We start from the raw sequence: 12,825 nt of genomic DNA, 5'->3' as shown, positions 1-12,825 counted from the left end.
TAACCTTTTTTTTATAGCTAATCAGAAAACTAAGATGCTTAAAGATGATTTACAAGTTTCAAATGATAAATTATAATTCAACAGGCAAGAAAAAGTTTGCCATTCTTCTGTCACTGGAATTTATTTCTAAGCACTTTTGAGCATTATGTATATATATATATGTGTGTGTGTGTGTGTTGATGTGGTTTATGAGGACACAAATTTGTATAATGACATGGGTATGACAGAGGTATTACAATATGAAGGTGGTTTATGAGGACACTGCCTATGTCCCCGTAATTCAAAAGGCTTAAAAAACATACTAAATTGTGTTTTTTTGAAAATCTAAAAATGCACAAAGTCTCCTGTGAGGGCTAAGTTTAGGTGTAGGGTTGGTGTAGGGCAATAGCACACACAGTTTGTTCAGTATAAAAACCATTACGACTACGGAGAGTCCCCATATACCACAAAAACCAACATGTGTGTGTGTGTGTGTGTGTGTGTGTGTGTGTGTGTGTGTGTGTGTGTGTGTATATAAAATCAAAGTCAAATATCTTTATTGTCACACATCATGTACACAAGTGTACCGATGGTGAAATTCTTAGGTACAAGACTCTGTGTCATGGTAGTGCAAGCAACAAGATATGAAAAATGTACAATATACATAAACAACAATATACAGCAATACACACACTTTACACAATATATATACATTTGCACAATATACAATAAACAATGGACAATTGTACACCGTATACAATACACATTTTTCCATAATATACACATAGTAAACTGTATTCTCAAGAGACTTATAGATGTATGTATAGCTTTTATATTGACTTACAGTAATACTGTTGGTGCTTACTATGAAGTTCAGTGCAGAAGAAGATGGAGCTGCATGTGTTCTACGCTGTGCAGTGCAAGACATGCTACAGTGCTGTCAGAGTCATTGTGGTTGGTGTGTAGATGGAATCCAGTGTGAAGTAGGGATAGGTGGGTGAGTATCGTTTGCTATCTGGAGTTCAGCAGTCTGATGGCCTGCGAGTTCGGGTCCTGATGCTGAGGTACCGTCTGCAGCGAGAAGAGTTCATGGCTCGGGTGGCAGGAGTCTCTGATGATCTTCTGTGCTTTCCTCACACATCGCTGGGTGTAGATGTCCTCTGATGATGTGCTGGGCCGTCTGAACTATTCTCTGCAGGGCTTTCCGGTTGAGAGCGGTGCAGTTCCCGTACCAGGCGGTGATGCAGCCAGTCAGGATGCTCTCCACAGTGCAACTGTAGAACTGTCTGAGGATTTTTGAGCTCAGACCAAATTTCTTCAGTCTCCTGAGGAAGAAGAGACGCTGGTGGGCCTTCCTCACTACTGATTGTGTGCGAGTAGTCCAGGTGAGGTCCTCGGTGATGTTTACGCCGAGGAACTTGAAGCTGCGTGCTGACCCGCTGGAGTCCCGTCGATGGTGATGGAGGAGTGCTCACTGGTCCGCCTCCTGAAATCCACCACCAGGTCCTTGGTCTTACTGATGTTCAGAGAGAGGTTGTTGTTGTGGCACCAGTTAGTCAGGGTGTGCACCTCTTCTCTGTAGGATGATTTATAGTCTTTAGGGTTAGGTCAAGCCTACCACAGCTGTGCATACATAAAATCATTTAAATAAGTTTTATTAAAATTACCACTCTCTTATTGAGATAGGATAACGAAAACGTTTTTTATCTTTAAAAAATAAAAAGTAAAAGTTTAAATTCATTACCCTTGGCGCCGTTTTCAGATCTGCCGGGGCAAGTTGACCCGGAGCACGTGACCGCGCGGGTTTGTTGCTGTCACAGATTTGTAAAGTGCAGAGCCGCGAGACAGAGCCGTCTGGAGCGCGCACACCGAAAAGATGGAGCTGTCGGCAGTAGGAGAGCGGGTTTTCGCCGCGGAAGCCATCCTGAAAAGCCGCGTTAGGAAAGTGAGTAATGAAGAACGGGGTTTAGCGGGGTTGGGGATGTTTTGCACGATGTAAAGTACAGAGAGAGGGTCGTCTTTCGTTTGTTTGGCGATGCGGAGCTTCAAGGCGATGACAAGAGGGGGAGGCCTACTTGCAGATGTTTACCGATTTAGCGACCCAATACATTTACTTGCATTGTCAGAATTGGAAATAACAAGTCGAATGTGGGACATTTGGATATGCAACTTGAGATTTATGTTGTAAAATTGGGTTGTGCTGAGCTGGGAACTGACAGCAGACCGCTAAAAGAGCAGCAGGAGGAGGCTAAAAAGGGACAAAGTGTCTGGCATGAGTCCATAACAAAATCAATGCATGCTGGCCGACCCTAGATTCAAAGATCTCAACAATGCAGGAGGGTCGAGTAGTTTCAGTACTGCACGATGTCGTGCCACATGGTTTAAGGTGTGCTGTATTAGTCTATATTTGGTTAAACACACTTTACTGATCCCCAACAATAAAATAAATGGGCATGAGGTTTGAAGTAGAGCATGTGTTGCTCATGAATTGTTTAGTTGGTGTTAAATAAAGAACATTTTATGCTGTTTTTCTCTTTGCAGGGTCGAGTTGAGTACCTGGTTAAATGGAAAGGTTGGGCGCTAAAGTAAGTGTAAAATATAAGTATCACAATTGGTGTATTTTTATATTGTGCTGTTTGTTTCAGTGTCGTGCACTGTTTTCTAACTTTTTCTGTAGTTTGAGTGTAAAGGCACTTTCTTTGGTTTCACATTAGGTCTTTCACAGTTTGTGCACAAGTAGTGTGTAAGCGAAGCGTAACTAAGCTGCAGCTCCATGAGCTCTTAAATAAAGTGATTTGTGTGTTACTGCTTTGAATAATTCCTTTGAATTCTAAAATGGTTCTAAGATTTATTTTAAACTTGTCAAATCTAATTACATAAGAATCATGTTTGCATCCAAATGGTAAGTAAATGATAAAAAAATGGACTCAAACCACAGCTATAAACGGTTTACATTATGTGAATTCATTCTGATTTACTGAATAGAAAGTGTTTGTGTGCTGATTCCTGCGTGCATTGTGAAACACGCCTTATCATTGCAGAAGTGCATTGTGGGTAGCTAAAAGGTCAAGCAGTGTTCTGACTATTTTCAATTATGTTTTTGATTTGTTGTTATTACGCATGCAGTTTTGATTAACTGAGTCTATATGGACAATTTTAAAAATGTTCGGCTTTTATTTGTATTTGTCACATCATGGGACTAATTAAATGAACTGCAAAAAATGCAGTACTGTAAAAATGCAGCATATATATCACTTTTTAAACTGATAGTACTAAGATCTTAATGGGGAAAATAAAAAAGTTGATATTTCTTAAATACCCTTTACCATTTAAAAGATTTCAAATGTTTTGCAATGTAGACACAGCACATGGGAACCAGAGGATAACATCTTGGACGATCGACTCATCACGGCCTTTGAGCAAAAGTAAGTGTCACTTAAAGACTTAACTTTATTTCTGTATAAAGGCAGAAAAATGTAGAGAATAAAAATATTTATTCCTCATAGAATATATATATATATATATATATATATATATATATATATATATATATATATATATATATGCCCAACAGTTCATGTTTTCAATGTAAGAGCTAGGAAAAGATTGTTTACGTTTGTTCTTTTTTTCCTCGCTTGATTTAGTTTTGCAGCTTTATGCTGCCAGTTTGACTGGAAACTAGCCTCTCTGATGGATTTTTAAACAAAGATGACTTGCATTAAGCTTCAAAGCCTTCCATTTTGATTGTTATGGTTTGGGCTTGACGCTAAAGTGATGTCATATTTTCCTTGGCTTAAATGGTGCTGTTCTACAATTCACAGGGAGCGGGAGCAGGAACTTTACGGCCCAAAGAAACGTGGACCTAAACCAAAAAACTTTGTACTAAAGGTTGGAGTTTTCCTAAAACGTTCTTTAAAATGTATCCATTTTCAAATGTTTAAATGTTGAGTGTTTCAAAACATATACACATACACTTTTAGTCTGATGTTTTAGGACCTCCCAGTCACATTTGCTCTCCGTCTATCTAGGCACGGGCACAGGTGGGTGATAGACCTCGGAGCTCAAATACCCAACGCACTCCACCTCGCACTACCGCGAAGCCTCCCGCCTCTTCCTCTTCTGCAATTGCAGCTCCTCCTCAGCCTTCATCATCCTCTTCCTACAACACTGCTCCAACCCCCAGAGTGCACTCTCTTGCCGCTGCTCATAAACTGAAGAAAGACATCCATCGGTGTCACAGGATGTCTCGGCGACCTTTGCCGCGGCCTGACCCCCTAGGTGACCCCACGGGATCCATGTCCTCATCCCGTCCTCCCATCTCTCCATTCTCTGAAACTGTCCGCATCCTCAACCGCAGAGTCAAACCGCGGGAGGTGAAGCGAGGACGCATAATCTTGAACCTGAAGGTCATTGACAAAGCCGAAAACAGTGGAGTAGCAAGTAGAAGGTCACCGCAGTCGTTCGCGGGGCGGGCGAAAATCCCATCCCGGAATCGCATCATTGGGAAAAAGCATGGGGACATGCCTTACAGGCCTTTCCAGCATCCTATGAAGATGTTAGGCTTCCCGATGTATGGCCAACCATTCGGGCTTAACCCCTGTGGGTCAATGTCCTCCATGGCCAATGAAGGATCCAACACCGGAGTCAATCGAAGAGGTGGAGGCTGCTGTGATAGCCATTCCTCTGCAAATGCACAGAACTTTCAATATCAGCCTCCACCTTCTCCATCCAGCTCCAATGGGTCTAACAACAGCTCCCCTTCACCTCAAAAACAAGCGACTCAACCTGAAGCTCCAACTAAGTTGGACTCTGCTGCCTCATCACGTTCCCGAGATGCCTCCCAACCTCACCCAAAGTCCAGCTCTCCGCCATTCCTCCCTTCCTCACCTTCCTATTCGTTCTCCCCGCCATCCTCTCTTGAAGACGAAGACCAGGGCTCTCCAAATCTCGCCACTTCTCGGGGTGGAAAACGGAAACTTCGTCATCGAACCCAGGTGGGTCGAGCTTCGGTCTTCCAGGTTAGTGACCGCACTACTGCCCCATTTCCTGAGGAAAACAGGGTGCCAAAAGAGGGGGATCCCGATTGGCACCCTGAAATGGCACCCAGCTGTGCCAATGTAGTCGTGACTGACGTCACTACAAACCTTCTCACAGTCACCATCAAGGAATTCTGCCATTCAGGAGCTGGTTCTGAACCCTCCTCCCCTTGCCAAGCTGACAAACCACCCAGTCCCACCACAGCTGCCTCATGAAAGTTCCCCCTAAACATCTCCAATTAAAATATCTGCCCACTAAACCTCATGAGAACTTGCCATAATGATATTCACACACCCTAAAATAGTTGCCGTTAATGAAATTAAAATGTTTTTTTTGGGTGAAATTAAGATATATTGAAGTAATATTTAAAGGCAGGTGTACTTTCCTTGACCTGTACTTTTTAAACAACATGTTATGATGGTTTTGTAGTACTTCATGCTTTTCTTCCCCCTCTTTTTTCCCCAGTGATCCTGTCTTTCCGCAGCCTTTTTCCCCCCCAAGTAATTGCACCTTGTCTTGTCACCTCCAGTCCTGTAGAGTCCAGACCTAAAGTTCAGAATCCACCCAAGAAATGTTGATCTCAACAGCTTTTCTTGGACTCGAGATGTTGCACCAAGACATTTGTAATCTTCTGAGGTCCATTTTCATTGGGATACCGAACACACAATGCTTTGGAAGTTCAGCCATTGTGGGTGAAGATGCGCCGCACCACGCACACTTGATAGATAACACTTGATGTGGCAGTACGCCCATTTAGGCATCCAACCAGTGCATTGATCTCACCAACCTTCTCCTGTGCTAACGAAGAACCTTGCTGATGAAGAACCCAAGTGACTCTATTTATATGCACCAAGCTGCAAAATCCTGAGGACAGTTATTTCCTTCTGCTTGAACTCCGCTCTGAACCAGTTGTCTGCCGAGACTCTAAACTGACTCAAGTGTGAATGCTGAGAACTGCATCTGTAGTGTGGTACTGTACGTTAAACCTTCCATATACTCAATTGCCCACTTGGAGAAGTACCTTCTCATATTTGCCTTCTGACTACAATAGTTTGTGTTTCATGTTATAGTTACTCTATTTTTGGGGCCGGTAACCAGAGGTAGTTTCTCTCAGAACTTGATTGGAGGAGTTCAAATACCATTTAGAGACTTTTACACTATAAGCGGGTCTCAAAAATACCAAATATAACAGATTGCCTTGGTTGATGAAATCCTCTTTCGCACTCTCAAATGATACAGTCCGGGACCATGCGTATTGTGTGTTATGCTGGTGACTACATGTTGTTGGCCCTTGAGCTCGTCCCGTGTTGTCTGCAGGTTCAACTGGGCGCTAGCATTGACAATACAGACCTGGGATAAAGTTAGCTTGTTTAGTTAGTAGATGCTAGGGATGTGTCAGTACTTATATTTTGGAATTGGACCTATACTGAGTACTCATAAAAGTGCTCCAATACCAATGTCCATGGGAATTATCTATCTGTCTGTCTGGCTATCTATCTATCATCAGGAAGTATTGGTATTCACATTATTTCCCTAGTAGATACACCACTTGCTGTCGGTTGTAGTTAAACATTAAAAGAATAGTTAATCTAAAAATTAACATTCTGTTTTATAATTTTCATTCATTTACTCACAATCATGTTGTTCCAAACCTGTACGATATGTTGTGTGTTTACCAGAATGTCCATGCTCTTTTCCATACTATGAATGTGGATGGGGACCGGAGGCTGTAAATCTCTAAAAAAGACAAATGACTTGTGCGCTGTATTCCAAGATGTATAAAGCCATTATATTGCTACCTGTGAGGAATGAGCTGAAAAAAGTTGTCTTCACAACCTTGGCCACCATTTACTTTCATTGTAGGGAAAAGAGCAGCTTGGACATTCTGACAAATAACTCCTTTTATGTTTTACCGAAGAAATGTTTCATTGCATGAAGGTGAGTACATGACGACAGTTTCGCATGAACGTCATTTAATATTTAACATTTTACTGAAAGCTTTTTTAGTTGCTGCATGGCGTAATTTTTATTATTTTAGAATTTATTAAAAAGTAGTTGTGGGATACTTTTTGCTTAGGCTTTTTTGGGCAGTCCAGCAAGCAATATTATAACCTGCCACATCAGGCCTGAAGAAACAGGCTAACACACAGTTTATGGCAGCTAACCTGGTTGTACTGAAGGATGATAAAATGTCAGACTCCATCGGAGGACAAAGGCAAACCTCATTATAAGATTTAATTATAGAACACTATTAAGTTCCACTTGTAGTCATACAGTTGTCCTCTAATGGAGCCTTATTACTCTATCACTGTGCCTTTACGGAGAAATTAAAACCTTACGACATTTTTTATGACTTTTTTTAAACGTTTCCCCAAATTATTTACAAATATTGACAATTTTTTAATATTTTCATATTTTTAGTATGTGTGTGTGTATATTACAACTTTTTCTTTTAATAACTTTTTAGTTTACCCGGCTTCCAAACATTAATGTGAACTTATGCACTCTAAAGGTTATTGCACATTGAGTCTTTTTTGCCTGCGTTTTTTCCTTTTTTCATATTCCTCATCCTTTCCTATCAAAATGCATGCTACGGATGCAAAAACGCAGAAAATCGAACTTGATCTGAATTGTTTTGTGACAGACGAACGTTTCGGAGGCAGCGTGTAAACGTGATTGATACAACGTGAGGTCGTATTTATTTTTTTAACGTGCAAAAATTTAGTACTCTGTGTGCAATGACCTTGACATTATTTTTCAAAGTTCTTTAAAACCTTTTTTGTTTATCATATTCATACGTTTATCCCAGGTCTGAAATAACTCATGTTCTGAACATAACCCTGGTGCTGCCCCACGTAGGGCGCCATGTGTGGTTCATCTATACAATAATATCTAATATTGAAGCATGTGTTGCCTTTAGCTGCTCCGTTCAATCCCATGATGTTGTTACCTTTGCCTACAGTACAAATTGTTCCACATACAAACAGTCAAGTCCTGGTTTACCTTTATATCCTCAATGTTAGAAAAATAGATGCCACTATGTTGTGAAAAAATGCAAGATGGTTTCTGCTAAAGAGGTAGCTTAGCACTATGATAATATCTGGCCTAAATTTCATGCAATAGGGCTTGTATTTTATAGGATGTAGCCACCAGGGATCATCACTGCACAGACAAGAAGAGATTATGTTTATAAGGTAAGGATGAAGGTGTACTGGAGGTTACATCCTCAAATTTCAGTGTCTGATGTTTTTTTTTCATTTTATGATGAATTATTAATTTGACGTGCTGTAGAAGTGAATGATATGTGCTGCCTTTATTTTATAGCCATTGTTGTTCGATTTTACTAGTCTACTTTGGGTTTGAGAGAATGTAGAAGTCAAAAAACAGAACTAAGTGTGATTTATGAGTCATTTCTTTGGTAATGTGTAAGGTTAATGCCATCGATGAAGCTGATAATGAACTTGTTGTTATGACATAGTAATGCAATGAATGCATGATTCGAGAACCCTAATTGTACAGGTCATTTAAATGTCATAATGTGTTTGTTGCTTTGTGTGTTTCTTGAAAGAGGCTTTTAATAAAATCACTTTAAAGACACTGTCATTGCTACCCATTTTATTTCACTGTTATAATGACTATGTTCTTTTACTGGTGCCTTTTTGCACTTTTAAATCTAGACAGTGTCTGTTCCTATATACTTTCATTGTGTGGAACAGTGCAACATGAACATTATGCTTAACATCTCCTTTTGTATTTTTACGGAAGAAAGTAAGACACACGAACAGTGTTGGGGGAAGCGCATTACAAGTAACGCAAGTTACGTAATAATATTACTTTCTTCAACTAACTAGTAAAGTAACGCATTACATGTTCATTTACAAGAAAATATCTGAGTTACTTTTTTCCCATTTATTTACTGACAGTGCGCTGTGTGAACATGCTTTTAATGTAGTACTATGTACTATACTAAGTGTGCATTAATTCATCCCACTCCCACTTGGGTGGGATTCATCCTCATCCCACCCAATTTAGTATTTATCAAAATGAATTAAAACAGTGAAATGCAAACTCAGAATATGATGCAAACCTGCAATAATTAAATGTTAAATAACACAAATGTATCTAATCCCATTTTATTAATCAATGTCTTTGCTGCTGACCTTTGATCCAGTTCAACCATACTAATAAGCAAACAACAATTGTGCTTCATTGTTTTTTTTATTGCTGAAGAGTGTTGAACCACCTTCTCCAGCGTTCTACTTTACAGACATGAATTTACTTTTCCTTCAGCCTGAGGTTTATTCGTTACACTTTTTGGTGTGAAAGGGCTTTTACGTTTGCTATAAATATAACTTATTATATTAAAAACAATCAAGCCCTGCTCATATTTAAAAAGTAACGTAACGCATTACTTTCCATAAAAAGTAGCTAAGTAACATAATTCGTTACTTTTTGGGGGCAGTAACACAATATTGTAATGCATTACTTTTAAAAGTAACTTTCCCCAACACTGCACACGAAGGTGAAAAAATTGATGACAGAATGTTAATTTTTAAGTGAACCCTTTTTAAGTGGCTTTAGCATCAATGATTAACAACTTACCCACCGTATTGTTATTTCTGCTAGAGGACACTGTACAGTTCTAATGTTAATTTGAGAACTTTCTTGCAACAAATTATAATTTGCTATAAAAATAATTGATGATGTTTATGATATTTATCTAACTAGGCTCTGCAGGCAGGTTTTGAACACCAGACTAGTTCTCACACAAGGTTTTCTGTCTATGTACCTCTGCTCTCTTGTGGGCTTCACCAAAGACTTTGGCCTCACCCAGCAGAACCACATTTTCTATTAATAGCTGAGGAGTTTTTGGACTCATTACTTGTCTTTATTCCTGGCTGCAGAAATGTCATAATCATTATGATTCTTAATGGGAGCACCAAATTCGTTTTGAATAACCACAAAACGTCTCTAAAATTAATGAATCGTAATTTTAGAGAGGCATGAAAAACTATATTCTTGCGCCTCCTGCAGGAGATTAAGTTTTTAGTGTGTGTGTGTGTGTGTGTGTATGTATATATGTATGTGTATATGTGTATGTATTTATATATATATATATATATATGAGGGATCGTACAAGCCATAATTCATGTGAAATATATTGTCATCATGTGAATAGAAATATATGAATGTGAAATGAGAATATAAGTGTGTGTGAGAATAGAAATATATGAATGTGAAAAGAGAATGTAAGTGTGTGAGAATAGAAATATATGAATGTGAAAAGAGAATATAAGTGTGTGTGAGAATAGAAATATATGAATGTGAAAAGAGAATATAAGTGTGTGTGAGAATAGAAATATATGAATGTGAAAAGAGAATATAAGTGTGTGTGAGAATAGAAATATATGAATGTGAAAAGAGAATATAAGTGTGTGTGAGAATAGAAATATATGAATGTGAAAAGAGAATATAAGTGTGTGAGAATAGAAATATATGAATGTGAACAGAGAATATAATTGTGTGAGAATAGAAATATATGAATGTGAAAAGAGAATATAAGTGTGTGTGAGAATAGAAATATATGAATGTGAACAGAGAATATAATTGTGTGAGAATAGAAATATATGAATGTGAAAGGAGAATGTATGTGTGTGAGAATTGAAATATATGAATGTGAAAAGAGAATATAAGTGTGTGTGTGAGAATAGAAATATATGAATGTGAAAAGAGAATATAAGTGTGTGTGTGAGAATAGAAATATATGAATGTGAAAAGAGAATATAAGTGTGTGTGAGAATAGAAATATATGAATGTGAAAAGAGAATATAAGTGTGTGTGAGAATAGAAATATATGAATGTGAAAAGAGAATATAAGTGTGTGTGAGAATAGAAATATATGCATGTGAAAGGAGAATATAAGTGTGTGTGTGAGAATAGAAATATATGAATGAGAAAAGAGAATATAAGTGTGTGTGTGAGAATAGAAATATATGAATGTGAAAAGAGAATATAAGTGTGTGAGAATAGAAATATATGAATGTGAAAAGAGAATATAAGTGTGTGTGAGAATAGAAATATATGAATGAGAAAAGAGAATATAAGTGTGTGTGTGAGAATAGAAATATATGAATGAGAAAAGAGAATATAAGTGTGTGTGTGAGAATAGAAATATATGAATGTGAAAAGAGAATATAAGTGTGTGAGAATAGAAATATATGAATGTGAAAAGAGAATATAAGTGTGTGTGAGAATAGAAATATATGAATGAGAAAAGAGAATATAAGTGTGTGTGAGAATAGAAATATATGAATGAGAAAAGAGAATATAAGTGTGTGTGAGAATAGAAATATATGAATGAGAAAAGAGAATATAAGTGTGTGAGAATAGAAATATATGAATGAGAAAAGAGAATATAAGTGTGTGTGAGAATAGAAATATATGAATGAGAAAAGAGAATATAAGTGTGTGAGAATAGAAATATATGAGAAAAGATAATATAAGTGTGTGTGTGAGAATAGAAATATATGAATGAGAAAAGAGAATATAAGTGTGTGTGAGAATAGAAATATATGAATGAGAAAAGAGAATATAAGTGTGTGAGAATAGAAATATATGAGAAAAGATAATATAAGTGTGTGTGTGAGAATAGAAATATATGAATGAGAAAAGAGAATATAAGTGTGTGTGAGAATAGAAATATATGAATGAGAAAAGAGAATATAAGTGTGTGAGAATAGAAATATATGAGAAAAGATAATATAAGTGTGTGTGTGAGAATAGAAATATATGAATGAGAAAAGAGAATATAAGTGTGTGTGAGAATAGAAATGTACGTGTGTGAGAGGAAAATGTAAGTGTGTGTGAGAATAGAAATGTACGTGTGTGAGAGGAAAATGTAAGTGTGTGAGAGCACCAGAGTGAATTATGCCTTGTACGGCCCCTCATAGTTGGCTGTGGAGTCAAGACATTTATAAATATGATTAAAAGATGAATATGAGACAAAACTACAGAATGTTCAACTAAGAAGTTCAGCACTTTTAGAGTTTCATCCCTCTATCTGAGGTGAGCCTATCTGATATATATATATATATATATGTGTGTGTGTGTGTATGCAAACGCATGAGCACAGCTGTAAAAATAGATGGATGGCCTGATGGTTACATAGGCAGAAAAAGTGAGAGAGATATATTGAGATAGACAGACAGACCAGCCCGATCTCACGGCAATTCGTACATATTTTACGATGTGGCTAATTCGTACGATTTCGTACGACCTCACTCGTACAAATTCATATGATTTTTGCTAAATCGTACGTATTTTAGGAGTTGCCAATTCGTATGAATTTGTATGAATGACCTACACCTAACCCCGCCCCTAAACTTACCCGTCACTGGGTTTAGACAAATCGTAGATAGATAGATAGATAGATAGATAGATAGATAGATAGATAGATAGATAGATAGATAGATAGATAGATAGATAGATAGATAGATAGATAGATAGATAGACAGACAAACTGATAGATAGATAGATAGATAGATAGATAGATAGATAGATAGATAGATAGATAGATAGATAGATAGATAGATAGATAGATAGATAGATAGATAGATAGACAGACAGACAGACAGATAGAGACAGACAGACAGATAGATAGATAGATAGATAGATAGATAGATAGATAGATAGATAGATAGATAGATAGATAGATAGATAGATAGATAGATAGATAGATAGATAGATAGTTTGTCAGAATAAAGAGAGGGATGACGAAGAGGGGCTACTGATGACGAATGGTTGACGAGT

General features: G+C 37.6%; 1 protein-coding gene across 2 annotated transcripts; it reads left to right on the top strand.

The window, feature by feature from the left end:
* Positions 1-1,789: 1,789 nt before the first annotated feature.
* Positions 1,790-8,614, top strand: LOC306874761 (chromobox protein homolog 6-like). 2 transcript variants are annotated; one of them, XM_079424999.1, is made up of 6 exons: positions 1,790-1,924; positions 2,521-2,564; positions 3,339-3,404; positions 3,801-3,867; positions 4,008-4,973; positions 5,482-8,613. In XM_079424999.1, exons 1-6 carry the CDS (start codon positions 1,856-1,858, stop codon positions 5,482-5,484), a joined length of 1,215 nt encoding a protein of 404 aa, XP_079281125.1. In that variant the 5' UTR covers positions 1,790-1,855; the 3' UTR covers positions 5,485-8,613. The 2 variants fall into 2 exon arrangements, with proteins under 2 accessions (XP_079281125.1, XP_079281124.1); XM_079424998.1 differs by having other exon boundaries at positions 1,798-1,924; positions 4,008-4,997; positions 5,482-8,614.
* The last annotated feature ends 4,211 nt before the right edge of the window (positions 8,615-12,825 follow it).

Source organism: Barbus barbus (genome assembly GCF_936440315.1).
Source record: "Barbus barbus genome assembly, chromosome: 9".
Taxonomy (NCBI): domain Eukaryota; kingdom Metazoa; phylum Chordata; class Actinopteri; order Cypriniformes; family Cyprinidae; genus Barbus; species Barbus barbus.
Note: the sequence above shows the minus strand (reverse complement) of the source record. Positions and strands in the feature narration are given on the sequence as shown.

What these genes read in the sequence shown, in the direction of transcription:
- LOC306874761 (XM_079424998.1), top strand. Translation starts at nt 1,856, where the DNA reads ATGGAGCTGTCGGCAGTAGGAGAGCGGGTTTTCGCCGCGGAAGCCATC. An exon ending in TGGAAAGGTTGGGCGCTAAA is followed by an intron (nt 2,565 to 3,338) that starts GTAAGTGTAAAA and finishes TTTGCAATGTAG; the next exon opens with ACACAGCACATGGGAACCAG. An exon ending in CAAAAAACTTTGTACTAAAG is followed by an intron (nt 3,868 to 4,007) that starts GTTGGAGTTTTC and finishes CCGTCTATCTAG; the next exon opens with GCACGGGCACAGGTGGGTGA.